At 45.8% G+C, this 20,455-nt stretch overlaps 1 protein-coding gene across 4 annotated transcripts in view; it reads right to left on the reverse strand.

Annotated features, from left to right (window-relative positions):
• Window positions 1-20,455, reverse strand: part of SERPING1 (serpin family G member 1) — a 512,003-nt gene that overhangs the window by 52,678 nt on the left and 438,870 nt on the right. For 2 of the 4 annotated variants that reach the window (XM_073596976.1, XM_073596978.1), the window contains one exon: window positions 9,550-9,650. The exons of the other annotated variants lie outside the window; for them this stretch is intronic. In XM_073596976.1, the coding sequence (XP_073453077.1) occupies window positions 9,550-9,650 (101 nt within the window). The remainder of the gene's footprint in view (window positions 1-9,549; window positions 9,651-20,455) is intronic. 4 annotated transcript variants of the gene reach the window in all.

The following is a 20,455-nucleotide window of genomic DNA, read 5'->3' on the forward strand; positions in this document are numbered from 1 at the left end:
AGGGATCCTCCCCGTCGATCCAGTCCCAGTAGTAAGAACCACAACAGCAAGCATTTGATGCCCTGAAGTGAAATCTGATGTCCACTCCCCTCTTTGCCTACTCCGATTACTCAAAACCCTTACGGGTATACAGAGATGAGAGCTTACAGGGCCTGGAGGCGGTCCTCGTCCAGGAACAGAATGGACATCAAAGTGTGATGGGAGTCACTTTGGGCAGGGGGTTTGTGGAACCCAGCTTACCTTTAGAGAGCTCTGAAAACCCATTTTCTAGCTTCCTCTGGCCCTCTTATGTGTAAGTTATCCTGTGTCTATTAGGGGCACAGGGTGACCGAGAAGCCCAGTAGGGTCTGTCCTAACCAGACTCCCAGTATAACCACACTGGACTCACTTAATGAAGGGGCTCTTTTTCCCTTGGAACAGTAATATTTCTGAAGCATATCCCTCAAGAAATATATGAAGATAAATTAATTCCACCTTTCAGACTGCTGGAATATTGTATGAGCCTGGTCTCATAGACCGTTGTAGACATTTTACCAGATCGTTTGAGGTGGGGTTGGGGGTTTAAGTGTTTATTGTTAAGTGGCTGTATCCTATTGTTCTATTGTTTCTGTCTGTCTTAGGAGCAAACGATTATGGGATGTATATGCTTATGTGGATTAGCTTAAAGGTTAATGGCATCACTGTCAGCTATTAGTTGCTAGAGGGGAGGGGGGATTTCTGCAACAGCCCTTCCTAAAGACTGTATACTGATAAAAAGTTGGAATGTAGTTTAGATTATCAGATAGGAAGATGGGTTAATGTAATTAGAGGGAGTGGAAGGGGCTCACAAAAAAGGAAGGCCAGTCCTGTATTTGTACATCAAAACAAATTTGCCAAGTTTGGTGAAGATGTGGCGGTGGCAAACAGAGGTGGCAGCCCTAGATGTCACTGCTACCCCTAACAGCCGTGAGAGTAGCCCATCTAGCAGAGGTGGTGAGGGGAGTGCAGGTAGGCCTAGACAGTTTGTGGTTATAAGGGATTCTATAATCAGAAGGACTGAGAGTAATTTGTCGCCAGGATCGCCTCAACTGAATGGTTTGCTGTCTCCCTGTTGCTAGGGTTCAGCATGTGGTGGACCAGGTGGATAAATTACTGACAGGGGCTGGGCATGACCCAGCTGTCTTGGTCCATGTTGGAACCAATGACAGTATACGTGGAAGGTGGAGGCTTCTTAAGAATCAATTTTTAAAGAACTAGGCTGCAAGTTGAAGGGAAGGACCTTCAAGGTGATATTCTCTGAAATATTGCCTGTGCCATGCGCAACACAGGAAAGGCAGGGGGTGATTAGAGAGCTGAATGCATGGCTAAAGACCTGGTGTACGGAGGAGGGATTTGGATTTCTAGAGCACTGGGCTGACATTTCATTGGGGTGCAACCTATATGCTAAAGATGGTTTGCACTTGAATGGAAGGGGGTCTTCTGTGCTGGAGAGAGGTTTATTGGAAGGCTGGAGGAGTAGTTAAACTAGGATTGAGGGGGGAGGGTGAACTAGAATTACATCGGGCAGACAGGTCAGTTAGGGGTCAGACATTAATGGAGGGTGGAATGGGGTTAGATGGGGGGAGGGTTATGGCAGGTGACAAGAAATTTCCCATGTTGCAAACAGCCATTGGAAACTATAGTGCCATTTGTACTACTAAAAATGGTATGAAAAACACCAGAACAAAATGTAATAATGCATTAAAGTGTTTGTACACCAATGCCAGAAGTTTGCCAAACAAAATAGGTGAGTTGGAAGCTAAGGTGCATGAAGAGAGCTATGATGTAATCGGTATTGCTGAAACTTGGCTTCAATCCTCACATGACTGGGCTATTAATATTCCCTCTTTCAGAGAGACAGGGTAAAAAGGAAAGGTGGCGGGGTCTGTCTCTATGTGAGAAGTGATCTCAAAGCAAGTGTGAAAGAGGACCTGGTTGATGGAGAGTGTGATGAGTCTGAAGCATTACGGGTGGAACTGCATATACAGTAGATGGGCGTAGTTCAAAGTTAATCATTGGAGTTTGTTATAGACCACCCAATGTTAACGAGGAGGTGGAGACTCAGCTCCTTGCACAGATGGAAAGGGCTGCAAGGACTGGGACGGTGATAATAATGGGAGATTTTAACTACCCAGAAATTGACTGGAGTAATGGCACTGCTGGGACAGTTAAAGGGCAAAAATGTATAAACCTATTACAGGACAATTTTATGGTCCAGTTTATTGAGGCCCCAACTAGGAATGAAGCTCTGTTGGACATGGTAATCTCAAACCATGAAGAGCTTATTACTAATGTCCAGATAAAGGAACATCTGGGTAGCAGTGATCATAACATGATTTCATTTGATGTTAGCTGTAAACAAGAAATACATATGGGAAAGATAAAAACGCTTAACTTCAAGAGAGCAAATTTTCCAAGGATGAGGGCTGCTCTCCAGGATTTAGACTGGGAGGGAATTTTTGCATTGATAAACACAGAACAGAAATGGGAATTCTTCAAAAAGACTGTTTGGGACCTCACTGCAAAGTATATTCCCATGGGCAATAAGTTTAAAAGGCTAAAAACAAAACCTATGTGGCTCACGGCCAAAGTTAAAGAAGCTATAAACAAAAAGAAAAGAGCTTTTAAAAAATATAAAAATGAAGGAACACTAGTGTTGTTTAAATGTTACAAAGAATTTAACAAAATATGTAAACAGGAAATCAAGGAAGCAAAAACTCAAAATGAACGACAGATTGCAAAAGATAGTAGGACAAACCCCAAAAAATTCTTCAAATATATTAATAGTAAAAAGGCCAGGTCTGAGCATGTAGGCCCTTTACAAAATAGTCTGGTGACTGGAGACAAAGAGAAGGCACATTTATTACTTTCTTCAGCTCTGTGTGCATACAAAAGAGCATGGGGGAGCTCATGTCCATAATGGGGGTGGTAGTGACACAGCCCTGAATGATCCACAATGGCTCAAAAGTGATATGGTCCAGAAATATTTAGACAGAATAAAGGTGGATCTAAAGCACCTGGACCTGATGGCATCCACCCACGGATCCTAAAAGAATTGAGCTCTATAATTTCAAAGCCATTGTATCTCATTTTTAGGGACTCATTAATGAGGGGAATAATACCACTGGATTGGCGCAGGACGAACGTGGTGCCTATATTTAAAAAGGGATCAAAGTCTTTACCAAGTAACTATAGACCTGTTAGTTTAACTTCTATAGTCGGGAAGATACTGGAGCGTTTAATAAAAGACCACATAGACAAGTTCTTGCTGGAAAAAAAAACATTTTAAGTAACAGACAGTATGGATTTATGAAAGACAGAAGTTGTCAGACAAACCTGATTTCTTTTTATGAAGAGGTAAGTAAAACCTTGGACAGAGGGGGGCTGTGGACGTGGTATACTTGGATTTTGCAAAAGCGTTCGACACAGTTCCCCACACATGGCTCATGTGTAAGGTAAAGTCTACAGGCTTGGAAATATCAGTTTGTAAATGGATAGAAAACTGGCTAAAAACAGAATTCAGAGAGTAGTGGTTAATGATTCTTACTCTGAATGGTCTAAGGTTATCAGTGGTGTACCCCAAGGTTCAGTGCTGGGACCCTTACTTTTTAATATCTTTATAAATGATATTGGGTCTGGGATCAAAAGTAACATTTCTGTCTTTGCAGATGACCCCAAGTTATGCAGTGGAATAACGTCCTTACAGGATGTGTCCAATTTACAAGCCGACCTCAATGCACTGTCTAATTGGGCGACTATGTGGCAGATGAGGTTTAATGTTGAGAAATGTAAAGTTATGCACTTGGGGGCTAAGAATATCCATGCATCATACATGCTAGGGGGAGTACAACTGGGGGAATCCGTGGTGGAGAAGGATCTGTTGGTTTTGGTAGATCATAAGCTCAATAATAGCATGCAATGCCAAGCTGTGGTTTCCAAAGCGAGCAAAGTCCTTTCTTGTATTAAGAGAGGTATGGACTCCAGAGAGAGAGATATAATTTTGCCCCTGTTCAAATCATTAGTAGTTCAGTTTTGGGCACCAGTTCTCAAAAAGGATATTGGGGAACTGGAGAAAGTGCAGAGAAGGGCAAACAAACTGATAAGAGGCATGGAGGAGCTCAGCTATGAGGAAAGATTAGAGGAACTGAATTTATTCACTCTTGAGAAGAGGAGAATAAGGGGGGATATGACCAACATGTTCAAATATATAAAGGGTCCATATAGTGAACTTGGTGTTGAGTTATTCTCTTTACGGTCAACACAGAGGACACAGGGGCACTCTTTACATCTAGAGGAAAAGAGATTTCATCTCCAAATACTGTGAAGAAACCTTTGCGTAAGAGCTGTGAAAATGTGGAATAGACTCCCGCCAGAGGTGGTTCTGGCCAGCTCAGTAGATTGCTTTAAGAAAGGCCTGGATACTTTCCTAAATGTACATAATATAACATAATATAACTGGGTACTAACATTTATAGGTAAAGTTGATCCAGGGAAAATCAGATTGCCTCTTGGGGGATCAGGAAGGAATTTTTTCCCCCTGCTGTAGCAAATTGGAGCATGCTCTGCTGGGGTTTTTTGCCTTCCTCTGGATCAAATGAGGGTATAAAATTGGGTATATTGGATTGTACAATATTTTTTATTTTATTTATTGTTTTTAAGGTTGAACTGGATGGACTTTTTTCAACCTGACTAACTATTTAACTATGTAACCCTGCCCTGAGTCATTATGCAAAGAAGGGGGATTGTCCCCTGAGTGTATAGCTTTTTGTACTTGTGTTTGAATAAACATAGTTACATAGTAGGTGAGGTTGAACAAAGATACAAGTCCATCAAGTCAAAACCTATGAAATAAACAGTCTTATGTTTCTTACCACCCTACACTGATGTCTCGACAAGTGACTAGGTGGGCTAGGGGATCTTGGATCATGCTGGTACCGGGCAAGGGAAGCTTATATGGCGGACATACTCGTCTTGGGTATGGGGTCCACATAGTAATCACCTATGCGAGCTGCAGTCTGCAGCCCACTGAATGAAATCCCTACAATTATAGCTCCTTTAAACTTTAATTATTATTATTATTAGCTCTGGTATGGGCCATCACTTAAAAATTAGCAAAATAACTTGTGGGGGCAGAGGTCAGAGTTTTTACAGACAACAACCCTCTTGCCTACCTAGAAATGGCCAAGTTGGGGGTACTGGAACAGAAGTGGGTTTCCCAGTGTTGCCTGCAGCTGCCTTTTTCCACTGCTTCCAGGTGCAGCAACTGGACTCCGAGGCAGGGGCCTCTGTGATCCACACACTTAAGGAGCGGGCCCTGATCCAACAGAAGGCTCCCGACCTTATGCAGGTACAATGTTTCCTTTCCCAACATACATTTTTGGGAGTGTCAAAAATTGCCAGATACAGTAAGAGCACTCCTGAGGTAGTGGGAGGTGCTCGAGTCATACTGGCAGGCATGCATCCCCACCGAACAATGGGACCTTTTACAAATTGTGGTCCCCTAGTCACACACCCTGCAGGTCTGTCAAATGATGCAAGCCTCTGGAGGACACTTCAGGATGAGGCCCTGGTCAAGAGATAATTATTTTGTCCATGACTGGCAGAAAGGGTGCAACTAACTTCCCGGGAGTGTGCAGCATGCAACCATACACAAAGCCCCCCAAGAGAAGACGAGGCTAATGACTAACACCACCTTGGAGCCCTTTGAGCTGGTGACAATGAACTTCCTTACTGTCTTTGTGGATCACTTAACAAAGTTCGCAGTGGTAGTGTCCAACCAGGATCAGACAACTGTGACCACAGCTAAACTGTTCTGGAAACGTGGTTCAACCATATTTCTGTCCCAAATGCATACTGTCAGACCAGGTCCCAACCTTGGCTTCACAGATTCTGTCTGAGCTATGCTGCCTGAGTAGAGATGTACAATTTCTGAAAATTTTAAAGCCATGAGAAAAAAAAAAAATCCCTGTTTTTTTTCTGGAAAAAATTAAAATTTTGGAACAATTAAAAAAAATCAGTGTGCAGTAGTTTTACAAATTGAAAGTCATTTTGTTATACTGGGAAGGTGAAATGCAGTGTATATAAAAGTATTATGCTGGAAATAAAAGTACAGCTTATTCAGTAGATAAACTAAACTTGCTTTTTAAACTTGTATTTGTTATTACAAATGGAATAACTTATTTCCTACTCACGAACGTATAGATGCCCAGATAAAGAATTTTTTCATTGTCCACCAAGGTAATAGACTATTACGCTGGGAGGCTTTAAAGGCATATTTAAGAGGAATCTTTATAGCAGAAATTAACGCAATTAAAAAGCCCTCCTGAGTTTGTTCTACAGTTGAAAGCCAGGTGCGGCAGTTGGAACTACAATATATCTCTACCTCACTCGACTCCGCAAGGGAGGTGTGGATATCGGCCCAGAATCCTCTGGATCGATTGAAAACATCTGCTGCGGAATGTAAGCGTTTATTTTTTCTAAAATGGCGTTTTATGAAGAGGGAGAGAAGACAGAGCGTTTGGTGAGACTGAGCTATTCTAGCAAGCAGTCTTCCCCCACCATAGGGGCTATACGCGCCTCTGATGGCGGTATAGTGAATCGCCCTGAACTTATCACTGAGGAGCTGACTCAATGTTATGCCACCCTATACCAATCACAGATTCAATACTCCATGAAGGAACTAGATGTCTGAGTACTCTGGAGCTACCCGCATTGACAAAATGTCAGCTGTCTAAACTGGACTCCCCATTGACCTTGGATGAGGTGCAAAGGGCGGCTGCCTCGTTTCCTGTGTCCAATGCTCCTGGGGATGATGGTATTCCAGTAGAAGTGTATACTAGGTATGGGGAATCTATTCTGCCAAAACTACTACAGGTCTTGAATGGTGCATACGAAGCCCAACGTCTACCTGAATCTATGTCAAGGGCTAACATCCAGACCACTATTATCAGCTACCCATATTATGTTAAGATGTGCGGGAGCTGACTCTGTCCCTAATGGCTTAGAAGCCGGCTGTTTGGTAAACCACATAAAAAACTTTTTCCAGCCTCTTACAAAAGGTATGGAATAAGGCCAAACAGCTGAAGGGGGTTGAGGGGTTTACAGCCTATAGTCTGATCTGGGGAAATAAATCTTATGGGGGAACTGTTTAAAATGCAACAGGGTCTCAGATGGAAGGCATATGGGGTGACTCATTTGAAACACATTTTTCATAATGGGAGTCTCCTCCCCTTTCCAACTCTCCAGGGTAAGTATAACCTCTCCTCTTCTATGCAATTCTACTATTTTCAACTACAACACATGGTTAGGGCTCAGGATGATGAGACTCCTTGGACCTTATCGCCAACCCCTATTTTCACACCGATCTCCTCAGTAGAGCATGCAAAAGGTCTTATTTCTCAGTGCTACAATATGTTATTGGGTGATTATCATGATAGCTCTCCCACCAAGGCTCGAGAGAGATGGGAGGGGGACGTTGGCCCACTGCCTGGTGATCAGTGAGGTGATGTGCTGCAAGTGGTGGTATCTAGCTCCCTAATCTTGTCACAAAAACGATCCCAGTTATACATAGTTTCGAGAGCTCATCTCACACCCACCAAATTGTATAAAATGGGCTTAATAGCTGACCCCTTGTGTTAAAGATGTAAATGATAAAGGGGTAACCTTCTCCACCTTCTCTGGAGATGCCCTAAACTACACCATTATTGGACAGCTGTCTTGGATATCCCTAATAGGGCCACACCTTATTTTTGAAAAATGTGTGTACCGACACAGGGGATGCTCAGGTGAGTTTGAAAGGTTATGGGCACCTTGGCTGGACACCCCTGGCCTTAGCCCGTGTGAGCTTTTTCAGATGCAGCTTGTGCAATGCATACACACACCAGCTAAGTTTAAGTTAGGTATGTTGAACAGCGCATTTGGAGGCTGTGTGTACTTAATATGGTTACATGGGGTAACTTTTGGTTGTCAACATTTGGGATGTATATATGAGTGCTCGAATCATATGTGTCCACAAATTATTCATCCTTCCGGTAATCTAAATGTAATCCATGGACGACTACCACCGGCATGTATCTATCTCTATATCTGTATCTGATATTATTTGTTTTCAGTTCAATAAAGAACCTGTTTCATTAAAAAACACAACAAAAAAAACAAAACATAGGGAATAACAAGGACTGTATATTTTAAGAACATTTCACCTATACTTGAGAACAGGTAACCACCCCACTTTCCCTCATATTAATATAAAAGCTTATGCCAATATGCATTTTCAATTAGTAACAATGCTGATCCAGAAGCATATATTGCTCTATTAAGATCTTGATCAATTTCCTCCAGATTTTCAGGTGTCAGTATCTCTATAAATGAAGGGATTGTGTATTTTTGGGAGGCCGTGGTCTGTAACACTTCCTTATTTGAAGATGCTGCTGGAGAAGAAACACTTTGTGACTATCCAGAAGCAGCAGAGTGTTTCTGGAATGAGAGCTCTGAAAGGAAAAGCTACTTACACTTTCCGAATGCCAGTAAACATTCTACTCAACCCCCCCAGCACCCCCCACTTCCTGTACACCCAGTGAGTGGGTGCAAGAGCAGTGGGGTCAGTTGAGGAACTTAACAGAGGAAAAATAGATGAGGGTCAATCAGCGCAAAAAAGCAATCCCTAACTAAATAGTTAAAGATTTTCCTCTAAATGGGACATTGAAAGGGTAGTATACGTCTAATCGATCAGACAGTATTGAAAATTATAATGTTTTCAATAGAGCAAAGTTAAAAAGTAACGTGTACAATACATAGAATATACAGAATGCAGATACAGAAATATGCATGACTGGCGTATAGCTGATGTCCTGTCTGCCCACCTGAAAAACCATAACCCAACCTTTTTACCTTGACTTATCTAAACAAATAAGTACACCACTCCATCTGGATTAAAAGGCCGTTCGGTCCCTTTATTAACCTATAACAAATTTCCATAAAAATAACTCCATAAAAATAACTCCATTTTAAATATAAATATAACTGAAATATATATTTACAACATATATAACCCCAAATTTATAAACTGACTGCTATGTCTGAGGTTCATGAAGGAAGGTATTCTATCACATCGGCTGTACCACCACCACCTCAGCATCCTGGCCTCTAGCCACGACCCCACCAGCTCAGGGACAAACTATTGCCACCTTCTTGCCAATGCAGCCCGATGACCGATAGGTCCAACCCATCCCCGCACCATATCCTGTTTACCTTCCACCATTCCAACCTTCACGAACCAGAGACCCCTGCTACCATAAACCCAACACAATACACACAACATTACAAAAACATACTGCTAAAATCAGGGAGGGTGGGTGGGAAAAAATCCTGCTTTTGTGCTGCCTCTTTTCCTGTTGCCCCAGACTGAGCTGACTCCTCCCCCCACCAGGGACAAAATGATCTAATGCCACACCTACCACCTACCCCACTGACCATAGCCCCCCCCCCCCTTTTGACCTTTACCACTTTTTACTAGGAATTAACCTGTGTTACCTCCACAGCTGTCCCCCCAGTCATGCGAGCCCTTCTCCCAGGTTCTCTTTTGCTCCGGGCCTGTTCTTGACCGGTGTATAGCTGATGTCCCGTCTGCCCACCTGAAAAAACATAACCCAACCTTTTTACCTTGACTTATCTAAACAAATAAGTACACCACTCCATCTGGATTAAATGGCCATCCGGCCCCTTTATTAACATATAACAAATTTTTATAAAAATAACTAAATACATTTTAAATATATTATATCTTATATATATATATATATATATATATATATATATATATATATACATACATACATACATACATACATACATACATACAACATATATAACCCCAACTTTTTAAACTGACTGCTATGTCTGAGGTTCATGAAGGAAGGTATTCTATCGCATCGGCTGTACCACCACCACCTCGGATCCTGGCCCCTAGCTGCGATCTCACCAGCTCAGGGACAAACTATTGCCACCTTCTTGCCAATGCAGCCTGATGACCGATAGCCCATTATTTCCAGATAGGGAGGGTACCCATACCGAGATAGGTCCAACCCGTCCCCACGCCATATCCTGTTTACCTTCCACCATTCCAACCTTCACGAACCAGAGACCCCTGCCACAGACTTCCGCCAGTGACCACTAACGTGTGGGAGGCTCGCCACAGCCGCTGCAGCCCTTCCTGGAGCCCCAGGAACCACATGTCAATACCTACTGCTGACAAGTGAACCCCATCAGCTCTTTAGTACAGGCTGTTGTTCCCCTCGAAATTGCAGTGGTGGACAACCAGTCCCCCATTACGCACCACACATTTGGCACCGCCTTATTGACTTTTATCCTGGTCTTGTTAATCCGATCAACCGACCGGGCTCCCCTCCAGGTTGTCCTGCCAATTATATCCGACCACACCACTATGGTCTCTGGAAAGGCTGACCTCAAATAAAGGAAGTCCCATTTTATATCCCGAATGAGATCCCTAGAGGCTCTGATACTCAGATCATTACCCCCCGACGTGCAAGAACAGCACGTCAAGAGCTCTATCCAACCTAGCATACTGCTACACTTCTGGCAGGACTCGGGACCACAACATGCCCGGAATCCCAATACAATGGACTGAGGCCTCCCCCGTTAGAAACCCAGCTGCCTACCCTCCTGCCTGACCAGGGCCCTTTTTGCCCCCCCAATGCATATAAGAATGCCCCAGGATCTACATAAGGCACACTGGGCCTGAAAGACAGAAACACAAAAGGGAAACATAGACACACAAGACCAAACACTATCCACACCACCCCGCATAATGAAATATCAAACAAATCCCATCTGAAACCCACAAAAAGACACACACACAGACAACACCAGACAGGACCTGTCTACCCGGGCACTACGATATCCCCAGCCCACCTCCCCGACCGTTACAGTAAATGAGGGCGAACATACAGCCGGAAACATTGAGATTCCCAGCGACCAATACGTTGCAGAATCTGGTCACTTAAACCCGCCTCCGTAGCCGCCCCTATTCTAAAGGAATGCGCAGAGTAATCCTGCAGGGAGAACCCACCCAACACCAAACTTTTTTGGAACACGGACACATTGGTATCTAGATAAAGGCGAACCATTGGCATGCACAAGAAGGGGCACCCCCCCGGAAGGCCGTACTCCCAGCCACTCCTGGGTAACTGCTACTGGGCATAACTCCAATCCTGCTACCAAACCCAACAACACTCTCGCCCCCTTTCCTAACCGATCTGTTTTTGACCTACGTATGACCAGCTTGACCGAATCGTCCCGCACGGACATATCCAAAACCGCCAAGCCCCCGACTACCGATTTCGGGGGGCTAACCAATTCACCCACCCGTAACACCCCGAAAAAAGGCCAACACAAAAGCTGTCCTGAACAACTGAACCTCAAACTGAGAAAAAACAAATCCGGGGTAAAACACCCGCCAAAACTGTTAACATCCCCAACAACACCGGTCGCAGGGAATCCAGCTTGCAGCGCCTTCTGTAACCCCGCAAAGCCTTACGCACTATAAAAGCCTTCGCAACATCCTCCATCCCACTCAACTTAAACATAATCACAAGGCCCAACATCTTTCTGTTCACCGAAGCCACGGACACCCCTTCCTCACGGTTCTTACCCAGGAAATACAACAATACCTGAAGTCCATCCTCGTCACTGGAACAACCTCCGACACTACTCACCAAATCCAGCCATTCCCGCCAAACTCTCTCATACGCACGCCAGGTAGCATCTGCCACTGACCGCCGCAACAATGACATCACAGTGTCAAAACGAGCTCCCACAAACGCCTGGGGCACAGGACTCCCAGACACTCTGTCCCTGGTGCCAACTGCCGGAACCTGTCCCACCGTAAACGAGAAAGTGCATCAGCTACCTCATTCTCCACCCCCGGGATGTGCACCGCAGACACACAAATATTCAATCGCAAACACAGTAACACCAAATGCCGCAGCAACCTTACCACAGGTAAGGAAGATGCTGACTGTGAATTAATGGCCTGGACCACCCCCAAATTGTTGCAATGCAAATGAACCCTCCGGTTCGTGAACTCTGATCCCCAAAGTTCCACTGCGAGTACTATGGGAAACAGCTCTAAGAGCATAAGTTTCCTAATGAGATCAGACCCCGATAACTCCTCCGACCACCGGTCCGCACACCACCACCAATTGAAAAGAACACCCATACCCCACCGACCCTGCCACATCAATAAACAGATCAAGCTCAGCAGCCTGGACTGCAGGCCCCAGCCAACAAAAGACCTACCATTGTACTGCTCCAAAAACAAATCCCACACCTGCAGATCCTCCCGATGGTCCTGACCAAGATGCACAAAATGATGCAGCGACTTGACTCCTGGGCTACCAGGCGCCTACAAAAAACTCTCCCCATCGGCATAATTCTGCATGCAAAATTCAGTTTGCCCAACAAAGATTGCAACTCCTTTAGCTGAACCTTAGATCGCCGGGCGACCGCAGCCACGAACACCCAAAGATCCTCAAGTTTGTCGCTCGGGACTCCATCAAAGTGGTATCAAAAACTTCAATACCATGGCCAGGCCCTCCATTTTGTCTTGAGCCAGTCAAACCCCAAAAACCTGAAAAATAGGCTGCAAAGTGGCCAACAGAATGAGACAGGACCGATCCCCCGATGAACCCATCACCAAGAAATTGTCCAGTGCAAAATAGAACTAAGGCCAGACAAGTCCTTGATGACCCATTCCAGGAAAGAACTGAACAGCTCAAAGTAAGAACAAGAGATAGCACAACCCATCGGTAGGCACCTATCCACAAAGTACTGCCCCTCCCAGCAACAACCCAACAAACGAACACTATCCGGATGGCCCGGCAACAGGCGAAAAGCCGACTCAATGTCGGTCTTGGCCATAAACGCCCTTCTCCCAAACCTCTGCACCCACCTCACCGCTTCGTCAAACGAGGCGTAAGACACAGTACAGAGAGAAGGATCAATCGCATCGTTCACCGACCCCCCCCTTTTGGGTGAGATAAATGGTGGATAAGCCGGAATTGATTCGGTTCTCTTAGGCACAACACCCAAAGGGGAAACCACTATGTCCCCCACCGGCGGCTTAGAAAATGGGCCAGCCATCCTATCCAACACAACCTCCTTATGCAGCTTACTTCCCACTACTTCCGGATGCTCGTACGCCAACCTAAGATTAGCGGAAACAGGGGGGACCCTATCTAAGGTGCTCGGTATCGGAAGCCCTCCCGAAAACCCAACCACAACGTCCGGGCCGCCCCCCTATTCGGATACCTACTTAGATAAGGTGCCATTTTTTTCCACTTTCACCGGAGCCATCCCTTTTTCCAGTGTCGAGCGGCTTCTTACCTTTTCCGAAGCACTTTGACAAAGGGTGGGCGCCTTGCAGCCAGAACACTCATGGCAAAAACAACAGGTACCTCCGAATTTGCAGGTCCCCCCATTAAAGTGCCAACAGAACCCCCTGCGCTTTGTGGCCGACGGTGATGAGATGTTGGTACCCCCTGCCCCGCCAGGAAAGGGTGGCGGCGCAGCCCTAGCTTGTGTCATGAGCTTCATCCACTAACCAATATCTTTGTGGTCCCATCTCAAAGAGCCTTCTGCTGCCGGATTTGCTCATCGTACCGAATCCAAGCCACCCCCCCATACACCCGTTGGGACTCACTGATGGAATCAAGATATCAGAATAACCCCGAACAATTCTCCGTAGCCTTCTCTTCTATGATGCTCGCCAGTATGTTAAACATCTGCAGCCAGTTTGCAAACGTTCGCGGGATAAGCCTATAGTGCTGTTTTTCTTCCTCCTCCTTTTTGCTCTCATCTGGCTTAAACCTTGTCCAGGTTAAACTTCTCCAGCGGAAGTAGCGAGAAGATCTTCACGTATTACCCTTTCCAAATCCTCTCCCTAACCTCCGCCTTCAGATGGGGACCCAGAGGGCCCTTGTAGCAAACCTAGACTTTACACCGCGCTGCATCCGCTAGCCTTACCCCATCCACTACTGACCCTCCCTGGTGTCACAGCTGTTCTCATACTCACCTGTGAAGATCCAGCAACCACTGCAGGAACACTAGCCATCACTGCCACCACGGCAGGCGTGACCACAGACGGGGATGCTGAGACCGGCCGCCCCTCCCCCCCACCAGCCAAGCCGCCACAGGCGAAACCAGGGGGCTGGGGGCAGCCGCCCCAGAACCCTGGACCCCATATCCCTACTGCCCGCTACCAGCACCGCCAGCAAATGCTTTAACAGCACGTCACCAGTGCCTATGCCCAGGACACCCAAACCCCCCAAAGAGGCCACACTACTACCCAGAGAACCAACCCCAGCAGCCATGACAGGTGCCGGGGCTGGCCCACCCCCTACCAAGAACCCGGGGGGAACTGACTGGGGAAGGGGGGGACACAGACAAATTAGACACAGGCAAAGGAATAGACAAAGACCCATCCCAGTCTGAATAAGATAGCTCACCCTCAGAACCTTGATCCCCCTGGCCACTAGGGGGTGCTGTGGACATGGATGGAACCGGTTGCCCGTCCGTGACATCATCAGCCCGCACCCTCCGATCCACATGGCTGGCTGCAACACTTCTCCCCCGATGAGCACTCTGTTGATCTGCAGACGCAGCTCCCACACTACCGCCGTCTCCTCATCAACCTCGACTTCCTCCCACAATGGCCACAGGCGCCCGGGGGGAGGAGCCCACGCCAGAGGCCGCAGACCATCCACGCAGAGCACTACCGTGCACAGCGGGCTGCGGTGTCCAGATACCCAGGAGAAGGAGGCTTGGAGGGGGAAACAGGCACCCTCCCGGCCGGGTCCTGCCCATGATGGGGATTCCTCCCAGCCCCCGCAGTGGCATCTGTGGCAGGAAGCTTCGCACTGGGTGCTGGAAGGTCCGTAACTGGGCTCCCGGAGCAGCGGCTCACCCTAGGGGTCTCATCCGGGCTGAAGCGCGCAGGAGGCCATGACCTCCTCACATGAGTTAGGATGGGGGCAGGCGGAGCAGGTCCCCGCCCTGACCCCTGCAGCAACACAGTCAGCTGAGAGTTCAGCCACTGTGTGCCATTCTCCTCCACAGCCGTCCGCAGTTGGCCTAGGAGTCTTTTCAAATGTCTCCATTAGCGCGGCACACAGAAAAAAATCCTGCTTCTGTGCTGCCTTTCTCCTTTTGCCCCCAGACTGAGCTGACCCCTCCCCCACCAGGGACAAAAGGATCTAATGCCACACCTACCACCTTCCCACTGACCATAGCCCCCCCTTTTGACCTGTACCACTTTTTACTAGGAATTAACCTGTTCTACCTCCACAGCTGCCCCCCTAGTCATGCGGGCCCTTCTCCCAGGTTCTCTTTTGCTTCAGGCCTGTTCTATAACAACAGTTGACAACAACCATTAGTCAGTTGAAAATAGGAGCAACAGAGATACCCAGTGCATTTCAAGTCTGCGATATTGGTTCTCTTCTTCAGGGGTAGGTAGTTACAACACCCAGGAGCGCACAGGCCCACACCAACAACAAGCGTTATATAAGGCCTGGTATTCTGCTTTTTGGTGCTATTGGAGTTTCTCATTGAAGCCAGTGTTTTTTTTAACCACTATTAGGTGCTTTCTAGGTGTCAGGGAAGACCAACCAGTACTCAAGATGGCCGAAGGAGAAGTCGACCTGTGACCTCAGCCTGTCAGGGAAGACCAGCCAGTACTCAAGATGGCTGAAGGAGAAGTCGACCTGTGACCTCAGCCTGTCAGGGAAGACCAGCCAGTACTCAACATGGCCGAAGGAGAAGTCGACCTGTGACCTCAGCCTGTCAGGGAAGACCAGCCAGTACTCAAGATGGCCTACAGAGAAGTCGACCTGTGACCTCAGCTTCTGCCAGAACACCTTTGGTGCACCTGTGTGCACATTACCAAGAGGCTATTTAAACTTGGTCTGTGCTTGCATCCAGTGCTGTCCGTTCTACAGCGTTCCCGTCTGTTCCTGCCTGCTTTACCCGTGATACCTGCACCTGTTTACCGACCCGGCTTGCCTCTGACTCTGCTACCTGCTGCCTGCATCTGACCCAGCTTGTTCTGACTCTGCATCTGCCTGCTCCTTCTACTACCACGCTGCCAGCCCGTTGCCGACCCTGCCTGCATCCAGACTATGCTCCTGCCTCTGCTTTTGCTCCTGACGTTCCCGCCAGTGTTTGACCCGGCTTGCCTGACCTGCATCTTCCGCTCATTGGAGAACCCTGCTCCAGCACCGTGCCACCTGCCGCTGTTCTACATTACAGAGAAGACAAACTGTTTGGCACTTGTGCGACTCTGCACTAATGCTCCTCCTGTCTACTCTATCAGGGGGCCAGAATCAGAGGAGCAAGAGAGGCCGTTCCCTGCATATCAGGCTCTACCGTCAGGTATGTGACACTAGGTCCTAGAATTCCATGAGACTAGTTAGAGTAATTAGTCGATCTAGGATACAGGTGGGGATTTCTGAGGGGCCATTTTGGGGCGCCCTTTGGGAGTGACTTCCTGTTGGGCCTCTGATGTGCCTTTACGTGCAGTCATCTCTCCCTGGACCATAATGGGTGGGCCTGTATCCGCAGTATGTTCCAAGCATTTTTAATCTGGATGCAAGATATTTTGAGTGTTTATGCAATCTGCATGACATATTCACGCCCTGTTGTAACTACCTACCCTTGAAGAAGAGAACCAATATCACAGACTTGAAACGTGTTGGGTATCTCTGTTGCTCCTATTTTCACCAGACTAATTGGTTGTTGTCAACTGTTGCGTTATTGCATATTTCTGTATCTGCATCCCGTATATTCTATGTATTGTACACATTACTTTTTAACTTTACGCTATTAAAAACATTATATATATTTTTCAATACTGTCTGACTGATTAGATGTATACTACCTTTTCAAAGTCCCATTTAGAGGAAAATCTTCAACCATTTAGTCCAGGGATAGGGGTTAGTTATGCCCTGTACACACGACCGGTTTTCCCGTCGGAATAAACTCTCAAGGTTTTTCCGACGGGGTTCCGACGGAATTCCGCTGAAACGGTCTTGTGTACACACAAACACAAGTCCGACCGTCAAGAATGCAGTGACGTACAACACGTATGACGGGACTAGAAAAAGGAAGTTCAATACCCAGTGCGCCACCCTTTGGGCTCCTTCTGCTAATCTCGTGTTAGTAGAAGTTTGGTGAAAGACGATTCGTTCTTTTCAGACTGCTTTTATCTGGTTTTCAGTCCGTGCAGTCAGTTTGTGTCTGTTTTGCAGTGCGTTCTTGTCTGCTCGTTGCTGATTTTCAGCTTGCTCTTCACAGGCCTTGCTGTTCTTCAGTGCATTCTGACCAGCCGACTGTTTTGAAACCATGTTGCAGGTACGTACTCGTCGTAGAGTTTGTGCTGTATGGGGGCTTGGTGTTGGGGTTTATAGTTTGGCCCAAGCCCAGTCCATGAACAGGGTAAGGAGGAGTTCATGGACCAAGAAGTAGTTACTCCAACGTGATCAATTCTCTCATATGCCTCTGCTGCGTGAGATCCAGGAGAATAATTGATTTCAGGAACTTTCTCCGGATGATGGACCCCGTTTTTCACCGTCTGTTGGCTTTGCTCACCCCTTATATTATGAAGCAGGACACCTGCATGCGGCAAGCCATCACTCTGGAGCAGAGGCTAGTCGCCACCTTGCGGTACTTGGCGACTGGGAGAAGTCTACAGGACCTCATGTTCTTGACAGGCATCCCCCCCAGGCTCTGGGGTTCATTATTCCAGAGACCTGTTTTGCCATCATTCAGGTACTGCAGAAGGACTATATTAGGGTACATTTTATCCTTTAACATCACATTCTTTGTATTTAATGTTTGCTAATGTATTGTATGTATTTCATCATTCCCTAATTACCATGATTGGAATATGCTGTGAATGTCCCCTTTATCCTCATGCATGCTTTTAATGCTCTTTTTTCGCCTACATGCATATTTGCCAAACTGAAATGTCTGCATCACCACAAGCTGGAGTAATGGACTCTATGTGTCTATGTGGAAGAAATACATAGAAGTGGCCCTTCTCTAGAAGGTCAGACAGTGGCCTCTTCAGGCCTGGCAGTATCAAGGACTTTTACACTGTCCACTAGGACAATGGCATTATCTCGGGTCAGATTAGCCTAAGGGGCTTATAGGATGAAGATAAAGTGAGCTCTGCACTATATTGATGAATTTATCAGATGGGTGGCGTGCTCATGGGCAAAATTCAGAGGTCCAGAATTTTACAGGATACCAACCAAGTTCATATACTACAAACCATTTTTTTGCCTATTGCAAAGTCAATTAAGCAACATTGTAAGCAGGGGAGTTGACTTCAGTTCTGTTGATTCAAATGCTTCAGCATGGCCCTCCCTTATAGGTTTTGTTAGCGTGCTACATCCCATTCGTGTATGCTGTCATGTTTGTGTCAGGAAAACAGAAAATTGTATACTTGCCTGACGGTAATTTTCCTTTCCTGATGCAAAGCATGACAGCATACAGGTCCATCCCTTGTGGATTTCGCATTTGAGTATAGTTAAGAGAATGCTGCCTGGGGGGAGGCGACTCATTTATATATAGTATAACCAGTCCTGATTGGGTGAGGGGCGGAGTCTATCCATTCATGTATGCTGTCATGCTTTGCATCAGGAAAGGAAAATTACCGTCAAGTAAGCATACAATTTTCCGTTTTCTCACACATGCCATGGGTATATGTGGAATTACACCCCAAAACAAATTCTGTTACTCCTGAGTATGTGTGATAGTTTATGGGAGCCTTGCTGCGTACTGGGCCCAAAAAACAATGCCCACCTTCAGGCTTTCAAAGGGCGTCATTTCCCCATTTCACTTCCTGACTACCGATCAGTTTCAGAGGCCCCTGAAATACCAGGATAGCACAAAAGCCCCTCAAATGACCTCTTTTTGGAAAGTAGATACCCCAAGCTATTTGCTGAGGGGCATGTTGTGTCCATGGAAGATTTTTTTTTTTTTTTTTTTACAAAGTTGTCACTTAAATGAAATATTGCTCACACATGCCACGGGTATATGTTTAATTGCACCCCAAAATGCATTCTGCTACTTCTTTTGAGTATGGGCATACCACATGTGATTTTTTTTTTTTTTTTGGCAGCCTAGCCACGTACCGGCCCCAAAAATCCAATGAGCACCTTCAGGCTGTCAAAGGGTATGTTTCCTCATTTCACTTCCTCACTACCTATAGCCATTTCAGAGGCCCTGAATTGCCAGTGTAGCACAAACTCCCCCCCTATGACCCCTTTTCGGAAAGTAGACACCCCAAGCTATTTGCTGTGAGGCATGTTGAGTCCATGGAATATTTTATTTTTTTGCTACAAGTTTTTGGAAGATGACAAAAACTTTTTATTTTTATTTTTTTTTTGTTACGCAGTATTTGCACACTTTTTTGTGCATAAAGACACAATATATTACCCAATTGTTTGGTAAAATATAAAAGATGTATTACACCAAGTTAATAGATACCAAACTTTACATGCTTTAAAATTGCACGCGTGCAACGCCGACAAATTACATTTTTTTTTTAATATCCATAGGCAACACTTTAAAAGCCTTTACAAGTTACCACTTTAGATTTACACAGGAGGTCTAGTGCTAGAATTACTGCCCTCAATCTGACGTTCATGGTGATACCTTACATGTATGGTGCAATTGTTTACATACCAACAGAAGACCTATGCTTGCATTCACCTTTTCACATGCGCACGGACGGACAGGGGTGTTATTTTTGGTTAAAAAAAAAGTAGAATACATAGCCTAAACTGAGGAGGATTTTTTTTTTTTTAAATTGGAATATTTGTTATAGCAAAAAGTAAAAAAAATATATATATATATATGTATTTTTTTTTCTAAAATTGTCGCTTTTTTGTTTTAAAGCTCAAAAAAATAAACGCAGAGGTGATCAAATACCACCAAAAGAAAGCTCTATTTGTGGGCAAAAAAAGAACATCAATTTTGTTTGGGTACAGCATCGCACAACAGCGCAATTGTCAGTTAAAGCGACGCAGTGCCGTATTGCAAAAAATAGCCCGGTCAAGATGGGGGTAAATTCTTCCGGGACTGAAGTGTTTAAAATGCAAAAGCCAGTTTCCTGACGACCTAACACCTTTTGATATCCTGCGTGAATTGTGTGCCCTAGACTGTGCGCTGCTGTACCCTACGCTAATACTCCACTAGTGTGTGGTAGCGATGGAAGCAGTCCTTGAGGCAGTGACCAGGTTGGCTAGGACAGCAGAGACAAAAAAATGTCTGTCCCATCTAATTCTGTGTCTGCTGCAGATGCAACATCTTTTTTTGAGTTGGGGTACCAGGAATGGCATCAGGAAAATGCCTTTCATGC

The sequence above is a fragment of the Aquarana catesbeiana genome, linkage group LG08, assembly GCF_042186555.1.
Source record: "Aquarana catesbeiana isolate 2022-GZ linkage group LG08, ASM4218655v1, whole genome shotgun sequence".
NCBI lineage: Eukaryota > Metazoa > Chordata > Amphibia > Anura > Ranidae > Aquarana > Aquarana catesbeiana.